The 22,016-nt window shown below is 45.8% G+C and overlaps 1 protein-coding gene across 1 annotated transcript in view; it reads left to right on the top strand.

Moving 5' to 3' along the window:
• drosha (drosha ribonuclease III) overlaps positions 1-22,016 on the top strand; it is a 64,316-nt gene that overhangs the window by 515 nt on the left and 41,785 nt on the right. Inside the window, exons 3-17 of the mRNA XM_031584466.2 lie at positions 406-1,213; positions 1,518-1,854; positions 2,157-2,298; positions 4,424-4,584; positions 4,739-4,819; positions 4,951-5,037; positions 5,177-5,263; positions 6,674-6,745; positions 6,959-7,040; positions 7,435-7,509; positions 10,221-10,390; positions 10,631-10,755; positions 12,663-12,762; positions 18,034-18,141; positions 19,934-20,041. Of these exons, the coding sequence (XP_031440326.1) occupies positions 417-1,213; positions 1,518-1,854; positions 2,157-2,298; positions 4,424-4,584; positions 4,739-4,819; positions 4,951-5,037; positions 5,177-5,263; positions 6,674-6,745; positions 6,959-7,040; positions 7,435-7,509; positions 10,221-10,390; positions 10,631-10,755; positions 12,663-12,762; positions 18,034-18,141; positions 19,934-20,041 (2,532 nt within the window). The 5' untranslated portion in view covers positions 406-416. The remainder of the gene's footprint in view (positions 1-405; positions 1,214-1,517; positions 1,855-2,156; positions 2,299-4,423; positions 4,585-4,738; positions 4,820-4,950; positions 5,038-5,176; positions 5,264-6,673; positions 6,746-6,958; positions 7,041-7,434; positions 7,510-10,220; positions 10,391-10,630; positions 10,756-12,662; positions 12,763-18,033; positions 18,142-19,933; positions 20,042-22,016) is intronic.

Genomic DNA, 22,016 nt, shown 5'->3' with positions numbered 1-22,016 from the left:
ATTAACATTACACATCAGCTAGTTACCCCGGCTTAACATTTAATAGGAACTTTATCAGCTCTAAGTAAAAAGAGACACAAAGTCGATCTAGCATTTCATGTCAAAATGTCTTCTTATCGCGGATCGGTGATAAAATAACATATCGAGTAGATCCAGTGTAGTCTTCATCCCATTGCTTTGGATGTTTAGGAATGATTGGCATATCCCATTTGCCGTAAACTGTCAATTAGCATAGCCTTGATGGGCAGAGTGGCTCTTAGAGATGAAGTGGTTCTAAAGCTCCAGTTGGTCCTAATAGTTAGTTAAGGAGATGGAACGCAGTCCTATTTATGGTTGCTAGCACAGAGAAGTTGGATTTATTGCACCTGACAGACTGATCATATTTATGTGCCATCCATCTCTTAGGTGTCTTGACCATGTCTTTCCACTCATCCCGGGGTTGTCCCAGAGGGCGCCCCCCTCCAGGGCCACACAGCTCTCCCCAAAACTACCGCCCCCCCAGTCTGAGGCCTCCCGTTCCCCAGGCCCACATGGCCTCCTACCACTACGAGCCACCGCCGCCACCCCCCTGCTCAGGCTACAGCGGGCAGAACAGCGGGTACCCACCCCCACGACCAGACTTTCTACCGTACTCCCTCTCTGTGCCTCCGCAGCCACCTGCCCCTGTCAACCAGTGTCCCATGCGTCCTCCCTTCAGCAGTGCCCCGTCCCGCCTGCAGGGCTTTCCTCCGGAGGCCCCCAGCTACCCACCACCACCCATTCCCAGCCCCTCTGGTGCTCCCCTCAATGCCCAGAACCCATACTCCTACATGATGCCCAATGTACCCCCTCCGCCTCTGCCCCTGCACCCTCCAATGCCCCCAGCAGTGAGCTATCAGCCTGGGTACCCCCCAATGTCTTACGCCAACCCATCCTACCCACCCCCAGGATTCAATCCTGCCCCCTTCCGCCAGACGCCCCCTTATAAGAGCGAGAAGCCTCTGCCTGACCGGCCCAGATCGCCCGAGCGTGGCAGGGGTCACCACACTGACCACCGGCACAAGAACTATGGGTACAGCAGCCACAGCGTCGACAGACACAAGATGGAGTATGGCACAGACAGGAACGAAAGGGGCCGGAGCGACGAGAGGAGGAGGTCGGAGGGTGGACGTTACCGTGGGGATTATGATAGGCCCCGGAGTCCGCCCAGACACAGGAGTCCGGAACGCAGCAGGTGTGTGTCTGTGTATATATGTGTGTGTGTGTTTAAGCATGTATCTTACTGTCTATAGCACGACTATGCTTAGTTTGTGTGTATATCTACAAGCTTGACACATATTGTAGGTATGTGTATGATTTGACAATCTGATATGATTTGACAATCTGATATGTTTTGTTGAAAGCTCCTGGCTTGATATAACAAATGCTTATGTTTTAAAGTAAGAGACTATTATGACTTTTATGTTTAAGTTTATGACAAACTTATTCTATAAGATACTATAACTATATGTTATGTGGTTGGTGGCTGTTTCACATAGGGAGCGGTATCGCCATAGAGACAACCGCAGTTCTCCGACTCCGGACAGGCACCGGAAGCGTGGACGGAGCCGCTCGGGCAGCCGTGAGAGGAAGAGAGGACGCTGGGAAGAAGAGCGCGAGCGCAGGTCGGAGGTTGGCTCAGGGTCAGGGGGTCGTGAGCGGAGCCATGCCTCCTCTTCCTCCTCGTTCAGGAGCCGCGAGCCCGAGGACACACCTACCCCCAGCGATCGTCACGACGACGATAAGGAAGAGGAGGAGCAGCAGCTGCTGAAGCCGGCATGGATCCGGTGCACGCACGCCGAAAACTACTTCTCCAATGATCCCATGGACCAAGTGGTACCTAACTAGAGCTCACGCGCACACACACACACACACACACGCACGCACACACACACACACACTGGGGTGCATGCACACTAAGGTATATTACATTATCAGCATGCACCTATGAACACTAACTCCGCCAGGGGAAAGTCATAAATTGCTAGCGAATATTTTAAAGGAGATGCCAGTCTTCAGTTTCAGTTCTGGAATTATGTCTAGTACATAAGATGCTTTAATTAACAGTAGGACCTCTTTGGAGCCCCTATTATGTGGAATTTTGTGACGTGTGCTGACTGTGATGTTTGTTTTCTCAGGGTGACTCTTCAGTGGTCGGTACCAGTAAGCTGAAGGTTCTGTATGGGCGCTTTGAGGAGGAGCTGGGTCGCAGGCAGGAGAGCGCCAAGGAAGCCCGACCCAAATGGGAGCCGCCGAGAACCAAACTGGATGAAGACCAAGGTACACTTTCTGCTGTACTCACTGTCCATTCTGACCCTGACAACCTGTTATGCATATTTTCTTGCTTTGACTACATACCCCACAATGCATTACTGTCCACGATAACGCCACAGATAGACTCTTGTTTTTCCTTGGCATAACCCTAATGCTTCACGGGTTGTGTTTTCAGTGTCAGGCTGTAGATGAACAATAGCTAGAATGAAAGTTTTGCTAGCTTTGATCTCAAAACCTATAATGTTTTTTCCTTTTGATCTTCCTATTATATCCTCATTATTGTCTCTATAGCGCGCACTACAAGACTTAAGGGTAGTTGCTTACTTACTACCTCTGCATGGTTTGAGCAAGGTGGCACAACCTGCTTTCCCCTTAGACAGGGCTAATAACAAATGATAATAAACCTGGTGTTGTCAGACTCCAGGGGTTGATGTAATCACCCCTGTCAGTAACGTCCCTGTGGATGATGTCATAACAGGAGTATAAACAGTGAAATATGAAATGTCACACAGTGGTAGGTCATTGGAGTGGCACATTAACAGTGTACAGTGTTCCATTCTCAGCATAGCAGAGAATGCGGCAACAAATACACATCAGATGTTCAGCTAAGCCGTTAAAAATGAGTTAAGCATAACATACTGTAGATGGTAGTGTGATTCCTATAAATACCCCAAATACATGTTTTTTTCCAGAGGCATTTTGTAGCTCAGTCTTAAGACCACTGACACTGTGTAGTTACCACTAAGTGGAGCTCCAGGGAATGGTTACCTAGTGACCGGTCAGTACCACCATCAACTTCTGACTTACAGTGATCATTTCAGCAGGAGGACCTCTTGAAACTGGTCAGTAACCAGATAAGGGCACTTGCACTCTTCATAGACCAACTAAGTAGGTTTATTGAAACATTGATATAACAAATGACCACTACATAACAGCACTAAATGCTGTGACGACACTTTAGAAAGCCAAAGCAACGTTAATGCAACATATAATTAAAAGCACAGATACTAATATTGCAATGTTTAAAAAGGGAACATATTTATTAATATAGTAAATATTGACCCTACTTCATTTCAGAAAGTGGACCAACGTTTGTACATTTAAATGGATGTAGTTTATGTTATATTTTATGTGTGACATTGACATTGGCTAAATCAGCTACCACATTGCCTACTTACACTTTAAAATGTTAAGTTGATTAAGTTGATATAACATAGAAACAACAGTCAATATTGACGTAGACACTAATTGTCGCCTAGTAACCTTTTAATCATATAAATGTGTTAATGCTATATGTAGCCTTTGAAAGCACAGACAACATATACAATGCACAGTTGAAATAAGAAAAAAAATTGTGGAAATAACATGTTGCCCCTTCTTCATTTCAGACACTTTTGTTAGTCCCCCTTATATCACCCATCACTAAAAATAGATTTGTTTTCACACGATATCATTGGCATGGCATTGAGAATTTACCAATTCCTCTCTGTTGTTCGACTGAACTATGCTCAGACATAAAAACAGATTTCACAGTAACATATAAAATAGACCATAACCAAAAACTGCAAAGCTTTAAATTTATAAAATGGGTAAACTGAGGGAAAAAAGGAACAATTTAAATGACTCCCCCTAGTGGTGTTAACCATTAGTCAGTGCGAGGTGCTCTCCAGTAAGTAGCCAGGACATTTGATTTATTATTTGTATTATTATTATCCGTTTGAGTTTGACCACAGTGCATTAGCCATGGGCTAGGCTAGTCAACATAGCATTTGACCTAGCTGTGACATGTGCCAAGCAGCGCTGGTGTGTATACAAGAGCAGTGAGTCACCATGGACACTAAACACATTACAGCTTGTTGTTGACAGCGTGTCTGTCTTTAGAGGTTCAATCTGAGGTGAAGTATAATGTGCCTGGTCTCCTGTTTACCCTCTCTCAGATGGCTGGGCATGCTATTGTATGAGTCTCTTTTCCATGTCTGCTTGGCATTTCAGTGTCGTGTGTGTGTGTGTGTGTGTGTGTGTGTGTGTGTGTGTGTGTGTGTGTGTGTGTGTGTGTGTGTGTGTGTGTGTGTGTGTGTGTGTGTGTGTGTGTGTGTGTGTGTGTGTGTGTGTGTGTGTGTGTGTCTCGCAGGTGAGAGCTCCAGCGCGTCTGAGTGTGAATCTGATGAAGAGGGCTCCAGCTGTTCCAGCAGCTCTGACTCTGATGTGTTTGATGTCATCGCCGAGATCAAACGCAAGAAGGCCCACCCTGACCGCCTGCACGAGGAGCTGTGGTACAACGACCCTGGACAGGTCTGTGAACCCCTAGTCCTCCTCTCTGACCTCTCTCTTTCACTCACACCTTCTCTCTCTCTCTCTCTCTGAGGTTTCTTCTTTTTTCCATGTTAAAATGTGCATGCATGTAATCATGGCTCTCTCTTTCTCTGTGTGTGTGTGTCTGTTGCAGATGAATGACGGTCCTTTGTGTAAGTGCAGTGCCAAATCCAGACGTACAGGAATCCGCCACAGCATCTACCCTGGAGAAGAGGTCTGTTCTGTCCTTTCGAAACACACTTGTGCATTACCATACACTCCATTTTAACACGGAGATGGCCAAGCTCAAGTTATATTCCGCGGCCCATTGAATATGCTTGTGGGTTTTGTCTCCTTGTGTTTCAGCCTGATAAAATGTGCCGTGACATGAACAACAACTCGGGAAAGCTCTTCCACTATCGCATCACAGTGTCTCCACCTACCAACTTCCTGGTGAGAAATTGACTTTTTCTTTTTTTTTTTTTTCTTTCTTTGCCTTGAGTATTGCCTACCTGTGCGTCTCCTTTTCTTTGGCTCATCCCTCCTCTCACCTCCCTTTCTTCTCCATTCTTTTTCCCTCTCACTCTGTCAGACGGACCGGCCAACTGTGATTGAATACGACGACCATGAGTACTTGTTTGAAGGCTTCTCCTTGTTCTCACACATGCCTCTCACAAGCGTAAGTGTTTTTCTCTCTCTCTGTGTGTGGGTGTGTGTTTGTATGTGTGTGTGTGTGTGTGACAGCACAGAATCTCTCATTCCCTCACACACACACAGTTACTGACGTTCAAGTGTCTTCACTTCACTTGCATAGGTCTGCTGGTGTGTATTTTTGAGCGAGAGGCCAAAACTCTGACCCAGAGTAGTCGGAATTAACAGAGGAATGGAACTGGAAGATGAATGAAGGATCTTTCAGAAAAGATAGATTGACTCGGGGGATTCTCACAGCAAAGCTTGACTTACCATCTGAAAGCGTGTGTGTGTTTGTGTGTGTGTGTGTGTGTGTGTAAATGATTTATTTGTGCCTAAGGTTGTATTTGGTTTTCATGTGTTCTCATTGGGGTGGGTCACAGTCCCGTTACTCCACACCTCTTTTGTCTTATCCCGCAACCTCCTCAGCCCACAGTGTAAGCGAGGAAAGCAGCAGAACATTCTGTACTCTGTGTGTGTGTGTGTGTGTGTGTGTGTGTGTGTGTGTGTGTGTGTGTGTGTGTGTGTGTGTGTGTGTGTGTTTGTGGTCTTTCTCCAAAATCCAGCGATTGTGGCCTCAACAGCAACTCTGTTGTTGTTGAAAGTGTATGTGTGTGCGTGCGTGCGGGTTTGTATTTGAGAGAAAGAGAGATGGTTTGGCATTGAGCTGCCTTTCCAGACAGCATATAAAAGTGGAGCGGTAAGAGATTTAAGCTGCGCCTGCTGCCTATGAGAGGAGAGGAAAAGATAACAGGAGGATGAAAGCAAGGGAGTAGGAGTGCTTCTAAGACCAGGATTCATTTAGGAGTACAGGGAAGCCCTCCTTTCTGAGGGGGTGGAAGGGAAGGCAGAGAGACGGAGAAGTTGAAATTGCGTACAGGTCTGATAAGTAGACTTGTTGTTGGGGTCCATTATCTTACTTATAAGAGAACGCAAACCAGAAAGCACCATTTGAATTGGAATATTCACAGTGAAGGACGTAAAGCCTCCATTTGTTGTCCCATGTCCCAAAATCCTCAAATAGCCGAAAAAGACTTCCTTCTTTTTATGAAGTGCACACACTCACACTCACACTCACACTCACACTCACACTCACACTCACACTCACACTCACACTCACACTCGCACTCGCACTCGCACACGCACACGTACAAACACACAGGCACAAACAGAGGCCAGGTGTAAGCCACTGGAGCATGCAGGTAGATTATCAGGGAGGTACCGTGTGTCCAGGGTTTAAACAGAAGTGTGTGTGTGTGTGTGTGTGCGAGCGAGAAGGAGAGAGTGCGCTACACAGATGAAGACTGCTAATGAGTTTCAGTGAGCCCTCATCCTTGTCAAAATCAGAGTCACTTTAATCGTGCTTCATGTCTGTCCTCCCTGGCCCCCGTCTCTACAGATTCCCCTGTGCAGAGTCATCCGTTTCAACATCGACTACACCATTCACTTCATCGAGGAGATGGCCCCTGAGGTGAGGGCTGTTCTTCGCTTCGCTTCGCTTCGTCTGTTTAGTTTGCTTAAAAAATTCACTGCATTCGGGTGCTTTCGACACCACTCGTTCCTTTTCCAGATGTATTTAAAGTGAATTTGACCAAGATAAATACAAATTATTGTTCAAAGAATCTTGTGAGTAGTTATCCTTTTTCTCAGTTGTGTCTCATGTCATTCATCTCATTGATTCCAGAACTACTGTGTGAGAGGCCTCGAGCTTTTTGCCGAATATCTGTTTAAAGACATCTTAGAGCTGTATGACTGGAATCTCACAGGTAAGTGCACGCACGCACATACTGTACACACGCACACACATGCACACACACCACACACACACACACACCACACACACACACACACGCACACACGCACACACACACACACACACGCACACACAGACACACAGACACACAGAGACTAATTTAAGTGCATATTGGCACCCTTAGTACTTTTGAAAAAGAAATGCTATAATAGTGTGTAATCCACATCTAGTGTTTGAAATGTTCCTGCTGTAAAATAATAAATGTCCCTCAACTCTTAACACTTTCTCCTGATCAGAATCTTTTCTCAGCAACCTGTCCATCTACATCACACTATGTCTCTGCAGCATCAGCCCATCCTTCACATCTCTCTCTTTGCTCCTGTTCTCCTGCCCCCCCCCCCCCTCAGATCCGGAGTCCGACACTGAGCCTCCTGGCTGTAAGAAGTTCCATTTTATGCCGCGCTTTGTCCGCTTCCTCCCAGGTGAGTGTGCGAGTGTGATTGTGTGCATGAGAGTGCTTATTTATGTCTCACACAAAGGTATGTGTTTGGTTGCTTTAATTAAATGAGTGTTTTCTAGTATCTAGGGTTTGGCATATCTGTTTGAAGTGACATGTCAGTACGTTCTTTCAGTGATACATACACATAAATAACACGCAGCTTATTTGCATCTCTACATACAAAGCCTGTCCTGATGGTTCAGAACAAGCATACAGAGCATTCAGAAAGTACTCAGACCCCGTTACTTTCTTCACATTTTGTTATGTCTCAGCCTCATGCTAACATCGTTTAAAGTCATTTTTCCCTCATCAATCTACACTCAATACCCCATAATGACAAAGCGAAAACAAGATTTCAGAATTTGTAGCAAATGTATTAAAAGGGAAAAACTGATATCACATTGACATAATTATTCAGACCTTTTACTTAGTACTTAGTTGAAGCACCTTTGGCAGCGATTACAGCCTCGAGTCTTCTTGGGTATGAGGCGACAAGCTTTGCACACCTGGATTTGGGGATTTTCTGCCATTCTTCTCTGCAGATCCTCTCAAGCTCTGTCAGGTTTGATGGGGACTGTCGGTGAACAGTCAGGGCTCTGGGTGGGCCACTCAAGGACGTTCACAGAGTTGACCCTAAGCCACGCCTGCAGTGTCTTGGCTATGTCATTGAGGCTATCTCTGTTCTTTGCACCATTCAGCTTTCCCTCAACCCTGACCAGTCATTCAGTCCCTGCCCCTGAGAAACTTCCCCACAGCATGATGATACCACCTCCATGCTTTCACGTTCTTCACGCCAAACACCTCAATCTTGGTTTCATAAGACCTGAGAATCTTGTTTCTCAGTCTGACGGTGCTTTTTTTTTGCAAACTCCAAGCGGGCTTTCCTGTCTTTCAGTGAGGAGAGGCTTCCGTTGGGCAACTGGAGTGTTGCAGTGATAGTTGTCCTTCTGGAAGTTTCTCCCATCTCCACACAGGATCTCTGTCGCTCAGCCAGAGTGACCATCGGGTTCTTGGTCATCTCTCTCTTCTCCCCCGGTTGCTCAGTTGGCTGGGCTGCCAGCTCTAGGAAGAGTCCTGGTGGTTCCAAGCTTCTTCCATTTAAGAATTATGGTGGCCACTGTGCTCCAAGGAACCTTCAATGCAGCAGAAAATAAATTGTCATTTTGGGGTAATGAGTGTAGATTTATGAGGGGAAAAATCAATTAAAACTAGTTTAGCATAAGGCTGCAACAACAAAATGTGAAAAAAATGAAGGGGTCTGAATACTTTTTGAATGCACTAGGTCTGAATTCATAACATGGAGTGTGGCTCCCCCTTGTGGCAGTGATGACAAACAGCATCCCCTCTCCAAATGTGACCACTGTTATCTACAAACCTCCCAAAAAGTCATGTTAAGAAACATTTCTGACAAACACATTTGTGCTCACAATAGCATTTGTGTGGGAGTGCAAAAAATATGATTACACACAAGTGCACACAAGTGTCAGGAAAGCTCCCATGGTGGTTGGACGGCCGCGCAGAGGCGGTTGACATTGAAGGCCAAACTCAAGTGTGTTTATTCACTTAGAGCCCACCAATAGACCATTCTTGGAAGCGTTTCTTTGTGTGGTAGAGAGCCTGTTGGCGTTTGGAGAGAGCTCCATGCGCACGCCCACACATGTGTGCACACACACACACACACACACACACACCCAAACACACTCCAGCATGCTTATCCAGACATAGACATCCAGACATAGCGCGCGGACACACACACATACACACACCACACGCACGGACGGACAAGCACGCTTGCTGTTGAGAGCCACATAAACAAACAACCTTGGGTTTCTGTTTGTTTAGCTTCGAGTTATGTTTACCTTGAGTTGTTATGAAGGGTGGTCTTTTTGGGTGTATGGCGGGGTCTTTTTTGTCTGTATGTGTGTGTTTTTTTCATGTTTGCCTGGACGAGGGCTGAATGGATTTTGTGACTGTGTCCATTCGGATGTGTGCATGCTTGTTTTTGAGAGTCGATCAATATTTCATGAGTGTCCATTAACCTTGCTCTGTGTTTGACTGGGTGAGCTCTCTGGGGAATGGCCTTGTATTCAGGTGGGGAGTGTGTGTGTGTGTGTTTGTTTTGTGTGTGTGTGTGTTTTGTGTGTGTTTGACCTGCACACCTTTCTTTCATTGTGCAGATTATGATGTACAACTCTCCACACACACACACACACACACACACACACACACACACACACACACCATGTGTGTGTGCTTACCTGTGCGATTCCAGTTATAGAGCTCCAAGATGTCTTTATAAAAGATAGTATGTTTAGATGGGGACATGAAGGTGTGTGTGTGTGTGTGTGTGTGTGAAGATGATGTGGAAGTAAGGAAATGTTGAGTTTGCACCAAGTTTGTGTTTGTTTCTGTTGTCTGTATGTGTGTGTGTGTGTGAGAATGTTTACAGATTGTGCAATAAGTTGCTGCCTTATCCATCATTTAATAGTTTTTGAGTGATGTGTGTGGTGTGAGAGTTTGTTTGTGTGTGTGTGTGTGTGTGTGTGTATCTGTCTGTATGTGTGTGTTTGTGTGTCTCTATGTGTTTGTGTGTCTTATGTGTTTATAAGTGTCTGTAGAGTGTAGGAAGTGTTGAGCATGCATGAGATGCTACTAAATTAAATTGTACATTTATTTGTCCGTGTGTGTGTGTAGACGGCGGTAAGGAGGTGCTGAGCATGCATCAGGTGCTCCTGTATCTGCTACGCAGCAGTAAGCCTCTGGTTCCTGAGGAGGAGATCGCCAACATGCTGCAGTGGGAGGAACTGGAGTGGCAGAAGTACGCAGAGGAGTGCAAGGGCATGATCGTCACCCACCCCGGCATGGTGGGAAAACACACACACACACACACACACACACACACACACACACACACACACACACACACACACCTTCATGGCTTTAGATTGTACAGAACTCCAATACTCATACATATTGTCATATAGGTCTCTTTGCACAGCCAAGCATCTTATAATGATGTACTTGTGTTTTTAGACATCCTGTGTCATGTGTATTTGTGTTTGTGTGTGTGTGTGTGTCTGCCTGCCTGCAATTTCATCATTCAGAAACCCAGCTCTGTGCGAATAGACCAGTTGGACCGGGAGCAGTTCAACTCTGATGTCATCACCTTCCCCATCATCGTCCATTTTGGGATCAGACCAGCTCAGCTCAGCTACGCTGGAGACCCTCAGTATGAAACACACACACACACACACACACACACACACACACACACACACACACAAAAAAGCAGACACACACGCAGACACACACACATACATACAGAGAGAAGCACACAGACATGCTCTCATTCACACAGAAAAATATAATACTTAATACATTTAAATCCACATGCAGTGCTACGCCTCTTTGCTGGTTTTAGCAGTGTCTGTCACCAGAAGTAGGTCAGGTCAGTCTCTGCAGCCAAGGGAAGAGTGATACTGCTGTGCTCCACCTGTCAGTCAGTGTCTATCTAAGCATGTGTATTATATTATGGGATATCACCTCTGTTCCTATACGCTCCCCAGTATGTATCAAGTATCAAGAACCAGAAAGTTACGCAGTATGTGTGTTAGGGCTGGGCAATATGGCTAAAAAAAGCTCATATGTTGATATGCTGAGGAGAATGGCAATATCATTTATTTGTCATATCAAAATAGTTAACACAGCATACTGTCATATATCTAAATGGTTGCATTCAATTGTATAAAAAAAATAAAAGCATGCATGTAGAGCATATCTTAAAGACAAGTTGATTCAATGAAAAACTGTCAAACTAAGCAACCATAGACGTGAAAAGAAACTACAGTTTAACTGGTTTTGATCGACATGATCACGGAGAAACATCTTGGTAACTTGCAACTGTGAAAGCAGTGTAGGACCGTGGGTTTTATTTATTAAGATTTACTGTTTGTGTGGCAGGACATTTCTTTGGCGGAGTCACACACTTTTCAAGCAATTTGAAATGAAAAGGACCACAGAAATTCCTTCTGTTGCAACCTACGTCTAGGTGCTACCTTTTGAACCTATTGCCTATTTGTTTTGCATTGGCTCACCAATACTCAAGTAACCGCCTACAAACAAGCGTATTTCCGCAATGAATGGCACTACGAGACCATAGACTCCCATACATTGTTTATTTGTCAGCTTCAGCAGAATGTGGTTTGGGCGCACAGACCTGCTTTAGCCGTGAATGTTTCCGATACACGAATGTCCGCCTTGTAGCAATAGAACAATTTGATTGGCTGGTCACCATGATGTGTCTGACAATCAAAATGACATGTATTTGTTTACTGACACTGCTGAGGGGCGTGGTGAACTCTTTAAAGGGCGGAGCTCAGACTGAAGCTTCATGGAGAATGAAACGTGATTGGATAAAGAAACACCCCTCTCTCCCCCATTTCCTATGCCCCTGGTGGTTACAGTGTCCTGACGCGGCCAGTTTTAAATGCACACAGATGGTAACCTGCGTAGCCTATATTGCGCGTATTCGATATTACGAATATGGTAATTTCTTATATCTTGTATAAAATGGCATTGAATATATCTATTTTTTGATATGCTGCCCAGCCCTAGTGTGTGTGTGTGTGTGTGTGTGTGTGTGTGTGTGTGTGTGTGTGTGTGTGTGTGTGTGTGTGTGTGTGTGTGTGTGTGTGTGTGTGTGTGTGTGTGTGAGGGCGGTGTAAAAAGCTAAAAGTGACCCAAGAGTGCCTGCAAAAGTAATCATCTCTCTCCTACTTCATTTCTTTGTCGATTCTCTTCTATGTGTGTATTTATATTAAAAATGTAATAAAGGAGTGTGGGGGAGTGAGAGAAGGACAATGGAGAGAGGGAGAAAGGGAGAGACCACATCGTCAATAGGAGGTTTTGCTAATGTTCACTCTCTCTCTGTGGAATGTTCCAGCAGCCTTAGACCCCTCTGGTTTTTATTAGTATTCTCTCCCCTATGGCATCCCAGCAGGGCCATAAAGCCCTGTGCTGCCCACAGGCTTCCTACAAGTTCATGCTGATATTCAAACAGGGTCAGACTTAATAAAGGTGGGGGAGAGGAGGTGATACTAATGTGCTTTGGCTCTGTATTTGTGTGTGCGCGCACAGGTATCAGAAGCTGTGGAAGAGCTATGTCAAACTACGCCACCTGCTGGCGAACAGTCCCAAGGTCAAGCAAATCGACAAGCAGAAGCTGACACAGAGAGAGGTGGGTGTGAGCGTACACATACACACACACACACACACACACACACACACACTGCCACAGGACTGTAGTATACTATATGTGAGCAGGCACACATTTCCTTTTACACACTGCAGTAAAGTGCAGTGCCAGATAAAACACTAAATCATTCTCATACTGTGACTGGCCGCAGTTGTAGTCATTGATTAAGTACTACAAGCAAACACACACACACCTCCTTCTTAGCGCCTTTGTGAGTGACCGCCGCGGCCTGCCCACGAATGTGGACGTGGTGATGGAGGTGAAAAAAAATTTGCCGGAGCAGTGGTTTCCGTTTTAAACAATGCACAATATTTATTTGCTGTCCAGGTTGCAGGCATTAGCAATTGCAATAATAATAACAAAACAAAAATACTTTCAACAAAACAAGATTCAATGGCAAAATGTAGCGTAGCAATATTTACTTAAAGAAACAACTCTACCTCACAGCAGGAAAGCTGTCCTTCTCTCTCAACCACCTAAAGGGCACTGAGCTACCCTCTTACAAAGGCCTATCTATTAACCTAAATTGGTATAATACCCTTGAAAATGGGGAAGCATAGCACATCTCGCTCACTATTAACAAAATAAACCCATTCGGTAAGTGTAGTATGCAAAATAACATGTTAATATTGTCAATCAAATACAATTGCCAATATGCCCAGAATGCATATTAACTACATAATGAAAATGTACACAAAACAAACATCCCTGTAAGAGAATGCCCCACTCCCTCCCCAAGTGGTACGATGTAAAAGTACTATCCCAGCACGAAGCTCGCTTTCCAAACCGGTGGCAAACACCCGACACAAACACACCCTCACACCGTGTAGCAAAACAAGCACCACAAACCCACAAAACACTAAACAACACTTTCATTAAGTTCATCGAAGTCCATATATAGCGATCACAGGGGAGACCCTGTGTATGTGTGGCTGCGTGTGTGTGAGAATGAATGGAGTCTGTCGTCTCTTACTCCCGCATTCGCGGTAAAGCAAGCAAACAGTCCACAAAGTTCATAGCAGTGAGAAGGGAAATGTTCACCTTCTCACACCTTTTAGTACAGAAAGTGTGTGTGTGTGTGTGTGTGTTTGTTTGTGTGGTCAGTCTTCATGGGAACATCTTCACAGCTCTGGCTATAAATGATGTATGTTAAACACTGTTGTCTGTGCTGTCAGTACTTTGTGTATGCTCCTGTCTATGAGACCAAGGAGGAGAGAGAGAGAGAGAGAGAGAGAGGCATGCAGGCAGACAGGCAGACAGGCAGACAGGCAGACAGGCAGGCAGACAGGCAGACAGGCAGACAGGCAGACAGGCAGACAGGCAGACAGGCAGACAGGCAGACAGGCAGACAGGCAGACAGGCAGACAGACAGAGGCCAGGGCTTTGATCACTGACTTTGTGGAACCAAGTCCCCAGAGACCTGAGGTCCCTGTCCCTTCAGCATCATCAGCCAGTGACACACACACACACATATTCAGACATAAGACACCAGATACAGTACACGCACACACACACACACACCAACACACGCAAACACACACATACACACACTGGCCATGTTGGCCTGTTCAGAAGCCTTGAGGGTGGGCACTTTGATGGGATCAAACACTGTCAGTGCAGACTCGGAAACACACGCACACACACACACACACACACACACACACACATAGACCACACAAACGTGTTCACATGCATGCCCTCTGTGTGTGTGCGGATGTGTGTATGTGATTCACTTTGATGCAGAGTTCAAAGTGGAATGACATTATTTATTCATGCCTTTGTTGTCCTTATTTCCTCAGTGTCGCGAACCTGCTGTTTGCCGGCAATTTACACACATCATCATAGACAGACAGAGAGAGGTTGAGAGGTGGAGAGAGAGAGAGAGAGAGAAAGAAAGAGAGAAGGAGAGGAAGTGAGAGGGCTGAATTGATGAGAGAGAAAGAGATAGAGAAGCAGAGCTAGACAGTCTGATAAGATAAATGTTCTTATTATTCAAAGGCAAATGGTCCTAGACAGACGATTTGCTTTGTCAGTCATGCATCTATACACCCCCCCACACACACACACACACACACACACACACGATGGTCATCTGTTGCAAGGTGGGGGTGCATCCAGAGTCTGTTTGTGCAGATGTGCACATGTAGTGGAAGTTGTGTGTATCCAGTTTGTATATGTGTGTTAGAGTGAGTGTGCGTGTGAGTCTACGCGCATATGTTTGTAACAAATTTCTAAGTGGTTGTTGTTATGAACTTCAGCCTGCAACTAAGCTCATGGCAAAGTCCATGAGTGTGTGTTCAAGTTGCCCGACCGAAGTGTGTGTGTGTGTGTGTGTATGTATGTGTATATATACCGTAGAGCAACAAGGAACCTATATTTAGTTTTAATCAAACATATCTAGGCTACTTTATTGATAAAAACCTTTGTTTACGCTGTGGCTCAGTGAAGAGTCCGCTCAATAATGCATGTGGCCGCGCTACTTTGGAATCGCACTGCAGGGAAGATGCTATACGCTACGCCACGCTTGAGATACGCCTTGCTTTCATCTAATCATTGGGATCTTTTGGATCGCCAAACATTTGACGACAGTAGGCCTATAAGTAGAGACCAAGGGAGGAATGTGCGCTCAAAAGTTTGAGAGATTTTTTAAAAGTCATATTGGAATAGCGATTTATGGCTTTGAAAGTTGTACTCGGACTTGAATACAATTACCTGACTACGGTTTCCCACTGACGAATGGATGAGTAGATAATGCATTATTTGTAGTTAAGAAGTGTGAGGATTCACATTTAGAGATGATTAGATTTGGTGTTTTTGTCTTTCTGCAACAGGTCGTGCTAGGCTAGCTTTTTAGCTCTCATACCACACGTCTCTAATATCTTCCATTTGTGTTTTGTTTGTGCACTTATGTTTTGTTCTTTTTGAGCATATTACAGTAATCTAGGTGTCCAATCACACATACAGGGGCTGGATAATGAATCTGAAACACTGGCCAAAATAGTGTTTGAGGTTTTGTGCATAAATATGCGTGGCCTGGTGGCCAACCCTCACTGATTTCACATTCCTGTATCACAATCTGTAAGAGCAAAGTGTGAAGGTTGAATTAGCAGAGCAATAGCACAGCTGCACATAAAATACTGCAATTCACAATTCAGACATATGAGAAGAGGACATTTTGTTGGTGCGCGTCTCACTGGCGCATCTCTGACCAGGACAGCAAGTCTTTGTGGTGTATCGAGAGCCACTGTACCCAGGGTAATGTCGGCATACCACCACAAAGGACGAACCACATCAAACAGGAGTAACTGCCAACAGAGGAAGCTGTCTGAAAGGGATGTCCGGGGACTAACCCCGATTGTATCCAAAAACAAAACCACAGCTGCCCAACTCACTGCAGAAGTAAATGCGCACCTCGACTCTTCGTCGGGAGCTCCACAGGGTCAGTATTCATGGTTGGGCTGCCATAGCCAAATCTTTGGTCACTTGTGCCAATGCCAAACATTGGTTTTAATCTTGGGACAATGTGATGCATGTATTGTTCTCTGATGGGTCCACCCTCACGGTCTTTCCCACATCCGGGAGAGTTACAGTGTGGAGAAGTCCTAACGAGGCTTACCACCCGGACTGTTGTGTGGCCAGAGTGAAGCACAGGGGTGGATCAGTGATGGTTTGGGCTGCAATATCATGGCGTTCCCTAGGCCCGCTACTTGTTCTAGATGGGTACGTCACTGCCAAGGACTACCAAACCATTCTGGAGGACCATGTGCACCCGATGGTTCAAACATTGTACCCTGAAGGTGGCGCCGTGTATCAGGATGATACTGCAACCATTCACAGCAAGACTGGTGACAGAGTGGTTTGATGAACATGAAAGTGAAGTTGAACATCTCCCGTGGCCTGCACAGTCACCTGATCTGAATATAATTGAGCCACTTTACAGTGTTTTGGCTGGAGGAATGGCTCAAAGTCCCTCTGGCCACTGTGCAGGACTTGTATCTGTCAGTCCTAAGACAAATTGATGCTTTATTTGCAGCAAAAGGACCCTACACCATACGCATGAATTATTGTGGTCTAAAGGGGTTTCAGTTTCATTGTCCAACCCCTGTAAGTCCCACACGCAGGATGTAATGTCTTTTGGACGAGGTGTGCTAGTGAAAACGAACAGTCCTAACTACTGTGCAGGCCGTTTTTACTCAACACACCGTAAAGCCAGAGACACACCAAACCGACATCAAAGAACTAGCGGCGATGAAGGGCGGCTATTGCGCCACCTCACAATCGCCTGTGTCTGTGCCAAAAAGTGGCACTTGAACCCGCAGGGACTTCGTCAATGGCCAACTAGCACGTATGTTCTGCGATATTCATTTACAGCTCTGTTTCGGTGCAAAGGCAAATTACTTCTCTCCTTGGAGACACAAAAGTGTGACTTTGGGCATCTCCACTCACAAACAGGAACACCGTGAACTGATGGCCAACTGTCGGTCTGGTGTCTCATGGGCTTAATAGCTGTACCTTGTTCTGGTGTGTGTGTGTGTGTGTGTGTGTGTGTTGTGGTAGAGATAATGAGAGTGGTAGCTTAATGGATGGCCTGCTGTTTGTCGACACGGATGTTTGATTGGTCATCTGTCTGAAGCTCTTATCCAATCAACTGACCACAGTCACAATCAGCACCATGCTACACACACCAGCACAAGGCACAAATTACTGGCCTTCAGAGAATTCATCTGCTGTGAGTGTGTGTGTGTGTGTGTCTGTGTGTGTGTGTGTGTGTGTGTGTGTGAGGGAGTGTTTTTGAGTGTGTGTTTTTGAGTGTGTGTTTGTATGTGTGTGTGAGAGAGAGTTAGTGTTTTTGTGAGTGTGTGTGTGTGTGTGTGTGTGTGTGAGAGTGAGTGTTTTTGTTTGTGTGTGTGTGTGTGTGGGGGTGGTCTGACGGTAATCTTGAGTGTCTCAGTTATTTGTGTCACTCATGAGATGCATGTGTTATCTTTGCTTATGTGTTGTGTGACTGTCTCTTATGCGTTCATACTTTTGTCTTAACTGATTTTTGTGCGTTCTGACATGTATCTAAATGTGTGTGTGTGTGTGTGTGCGCCTGTTTATGTGTTTGACAATGAGTGTTATCATTAATGAGTGTGTGGGAGTGTAAACTGATTTATGTTTTTCTTTCTTATGTGGCTGTGTGTGTGTGTGTGGCTGTGTGTGTGGCTGTGTGTGTGTGTGTGTGTGTGTGTGTGTGTGTGTGTGTGTGTTTAGGAAGCTCTTCAGAAGATCCGTCAGAAGAACACCATGCGGAGAGAGGTCACTGTGGAGCTCAGTAGTCAGGGCTTCTGGAAGACTGGCATCCGCTCTGATGTCTGTCAGGTACACACACACACACACACACACTATCAGAGGCACATTCTTCCACATACACACATCTGAGATGCTCAGCAGACACACACAAACACACTGTACAAAATGTAAATCTCTCATTCATCTTTCACACACACATACACAGACCTCATCACACATTTCTCACACGCTCATCACACATACCCCAGATGCTCTCAGCTCAAATACACACACACAGACAGACACACACAGACGCACACAGACGCACACAGACGCACACAGACGCACACAGACGCACACACAGACGCACACACAGACGCACACACAGACGCACACACAGACGCACACACAGACGCACACACAGACGCACACACAGACGCACACACAGACGCACACACAGACGCACACACAGACGCACACACAGACGCACACACAGACACACACACAGACACACACACAGACACACACACAGACACACACACAGACACACACACAGACACACACACAGACACACACACAGACACACACACAGACACACACACAGACACACACACAGACACACACACAGACACACATCACTGTACACACACATTATTTGGCAGTGTTATCCTTTCCTTCCTTTTTGTGCGGGGCTCCAAATCATGTGTGTCCTTCCTTTCTGAGATTGGAATGGATTGGTGCGTGCCAAAATGAGAATTTTTTCTCCCAGTCTCATTCCTCCTCTTACTCCTCTCATCCTCCCTCTCTCTCTCCCTGCCTCTCTCTCTGTCCTCCCTCGTTCCCCCCTCTCCTTCGCCTTGGTCCTCTGATTGGGTTTTCATCCTTTGATCTGTCTCTCTGTTGGAGCACTTCTTAATAAATAATGACTGCCTGATTGATTTCTGTCTCCCCATGTTCCTCTCCAGTCTTTTTTTTCCCCTCCATTCTTTTGCTCCCTCTCTTTCTATTACTTATCCCTCATCTTTGTCTCTATAGCTCTCATATCTTTCGTTCTTCCTTTCTTTTTCTTTCTGAGTTCTATCTGTTTGTCTTTCTCAGTCTTTCCTCCTTTCCTTGTTGTGCCCTTATCTCTGTAATCTCTTTTGCATGACTATATGATTCTCATCCAGTATCTGCAAGTCTGTCAGTCTCCCTGTCTGTGTCTCTCTTTCTATCTCTCTTTCTGTCTGTCTGTCTCTCTTTCTGTCTGTGTGTCTCTCTTTCTATCTCTCTTTCTGTCTGTCTGTCTCTCTTTCTATCTCTCTTTCTGTCTGTGTGTCTCTCTTTCTATCTTTCTGTCTGTCTCTCTTTCTTTCTTTCTTTCTTTCTTTCTTTCTGTCTCTCTCTTTCTATCTCTCTTTCTGTCTGTGTGTCTCTCTTTCTATCTCTCTTTCTGTCTGTCTCTCTTTCTATCTCTCTTTCTGTCTGTCTGTCTCTCTTTCTATCTCTCTCTCTTTCTGTCTGTCTGTCTCTCTTTCTATCTTTCTGTCTGTCTCTCTTTCTATCTCTCTTTCCTTCTTTCTTTCTTTCTATCTTTCTGTCTGTCTCTCTTTCTATCTATCTGTCTGTCTGTCTGTCTGTCTTTCTATCTTTCTGTCTGTCTCTCTTTCTATCTCTCTGTCTGTCTGTCTGTCTCTCTCTCTTTCTATCTGTCTCTCTTGTCCCATCTAACTTGACTACTATTTGGGTTCTGGATATGCTGAGTGTGTGCTGAGTAGGTTCTGTCCACCAACTGTGTACTCTCCAGTCTTAAACGCTGTGATTTGGTTGGGTATTATATAAGGTTGATATCCGTTCTCCGTGTTCTGTGTGGAAATGTTGTGTGTGTGTTCCGTGTTCCCAGCATGCCATGATGCTCCCGGTCCTCACCCACCACATCCGCTACCACCAGTGCCTCTCGCACCTGGACGAGCTCATCGGCTACGTGTTTGAGGATCGCTGCCTGCTGCAGGTGAGGAATGTGTGTGTGTGTGTGTGTGTGTGTGTGTGTGTGTGTGTGTGTGAGACAGGCAGACAGATGTGCACACTTAGGGTTTGCCTGTGCTAGTGTGTTTTAATTGGCGCTAGGCAAGTGGGCAACAGAGGGCTCTCATTGGACCTTAATTCGTTTGCTGATTTACTGGTGATCTTGCGCTCTCTCTCTTTCTCTCTCTCTCTCTCTCTCTCTCTCTCTCTCGCTCTTTCTCTCTCTGTCTCTTTCCTTCACAAACACACACACACACACACACACACACACACACACCTTGGTCTTCTTGAAGAGTAAAGCACAACAGTGAGTGGGCTGAAAGCACAAAGCTTCCCGCAAATAGCAAGGGCAGGTGTGTGTGTGTGTGTGTGTGTGTGTGTGTGTGTGTGTGTGTGTGTGTGTGTGTGTGTGTTCCTCCTCCATGTACAGCCTGTAGCAGTATTGGAGAGCTGTCACGCTCTGATGCATCACCAATCAATGAGTTTTATTTGGGCCCAAAGAGGAGCAATATAGAGGCTCTCCGTCATCACCGTGTGAAGGTCTTCAGAGAGAGAGAGGGGGGAGAGAGACTGGTCATCAGAGGACCTGAAAGAACTGAAGGGTTAGGAAGAAGAAAGAGAGAGAGGAAGAGTGTGTGTGTGTGTGTGTGTGTGGTCCGTCTTTGGTAGTCATGTTCTTAAGGTGGCACGAAAGCTCTTTTTCACAGTCTTCCTACTGCAGGAATGGTATGTTGTGTGTGTGTGTGTGTGTGTGTGAGACAGAGGAAGTCCATTATTGATCTCTTTGCTGCTCACTGATGTTGTCAGCTCTGTTGGGCTGTGTGTGTGTGTGTGTGTGTGGTGCATGGTTGCACCTGATAATCCGAACCACTGCACCCTGACCTCCAAACCAGGCAGGTCTTCTTCCCTCTACATGTCTAATAGTATTTCCCCCAGCAGCCCAAGGCACTGGTTGGCCTTCAGAACAAGCAGGTCTCTACAAATGGATTTAAGTTGAGTGGAAGTGGCAAGTGTTTGATGAAGTGTGAGACCTCTTCTCTTCTCTTCTCTTCTCTTCTCTTCTCTCTCCCTGTCCTTTGTCTCCCTCTCTCCTCCACCCATCTTCTATTCCCCTGAATTTGCTTTCCTCCTTTTTCTTTGCTATCTTCCCCACCCCTTCTCTCTCTCTCCTCTCTCTCCTCCACCCCTCTTCCTCTTCTGTCTTCTCTCTCTCTTTCTTCTCTCTCTTCCCCACCCCTCATCTCTTCTGTCTTCCCTTCTCTCTCTCCTCTCTCTCTTCCCCACCCCTCTTCTCTCTCTCTTTCTTCTCTCTCTTCCCCACCTCTCTTCTCTCTCTCTTTCTTCTCTCTCTTCCCCAGCCCTCTCCTCTTCTGTCTTCACTGTCTTCTCTTCTCTCTCTCCTCTCACGTACCCTTCACTCTTTGTACAGTGTCCAATTCAAAGAGGCAGATTGACGCAGAACGGGTTGTGTAATAGCAGGGGTTTGTGTGTCTGTGTGTGTGTGTGTGTGTGTGTGTGTGTGTGTGTGTGTGTGTGTGTGTGTGTGTGTGTGTGTGTGTGTGTGTGTGTGTGTGTGTGTGTGTGTGTGTGTGTGTGTGTGTGTGTGTGTGTGGCCAGTCAGTAAGCACCGAGGGGTAGAGCAGGGCATATGGTTTTGACCAGTGGGGGGGGGGGCTTGGGCAGGCACACTGCTGAATGATTCAGAGACACACACACACTTTGACAGACAGCAGCAAAGACATCCTGTGGGATTTAAATAATTCAGCCGTACGATTCAAGTCCTCAATTTCAGATTTCCTCTGTGTGTTTGTGCGTGAGTGTGTGAACATACGTGCATGCACATGTACCAGTATGTGCCTACGTACATCAGGGAGTATTTATACACACGCGTGAGTGTTATGTCTTGTAAGTCCCTAAAGTCTCTGTGAGCATGTGTGTGTGAGTCATTGCAACCCTCCTTC

Source organism: Clupea harengus, chromosome 17 (genome assembly GCF_900700415.2).
Source record: "Clupea harengus chromosome 17, Ch_v2.0.2, whole genome shotgun sequence".
In the NCBI taxonomy this organism is placed as follows: Eukaryota; Metazoa; Chordata; class Actinopteri; order Clupeiformes; family Clupeidae; genus Clupea; species Clupea harengus.
The sequence above is the reverse complement of the archived record's forward strand: the minus strand, read 5'-3'. Positions and strand labels throughout refer to the sequence as shown.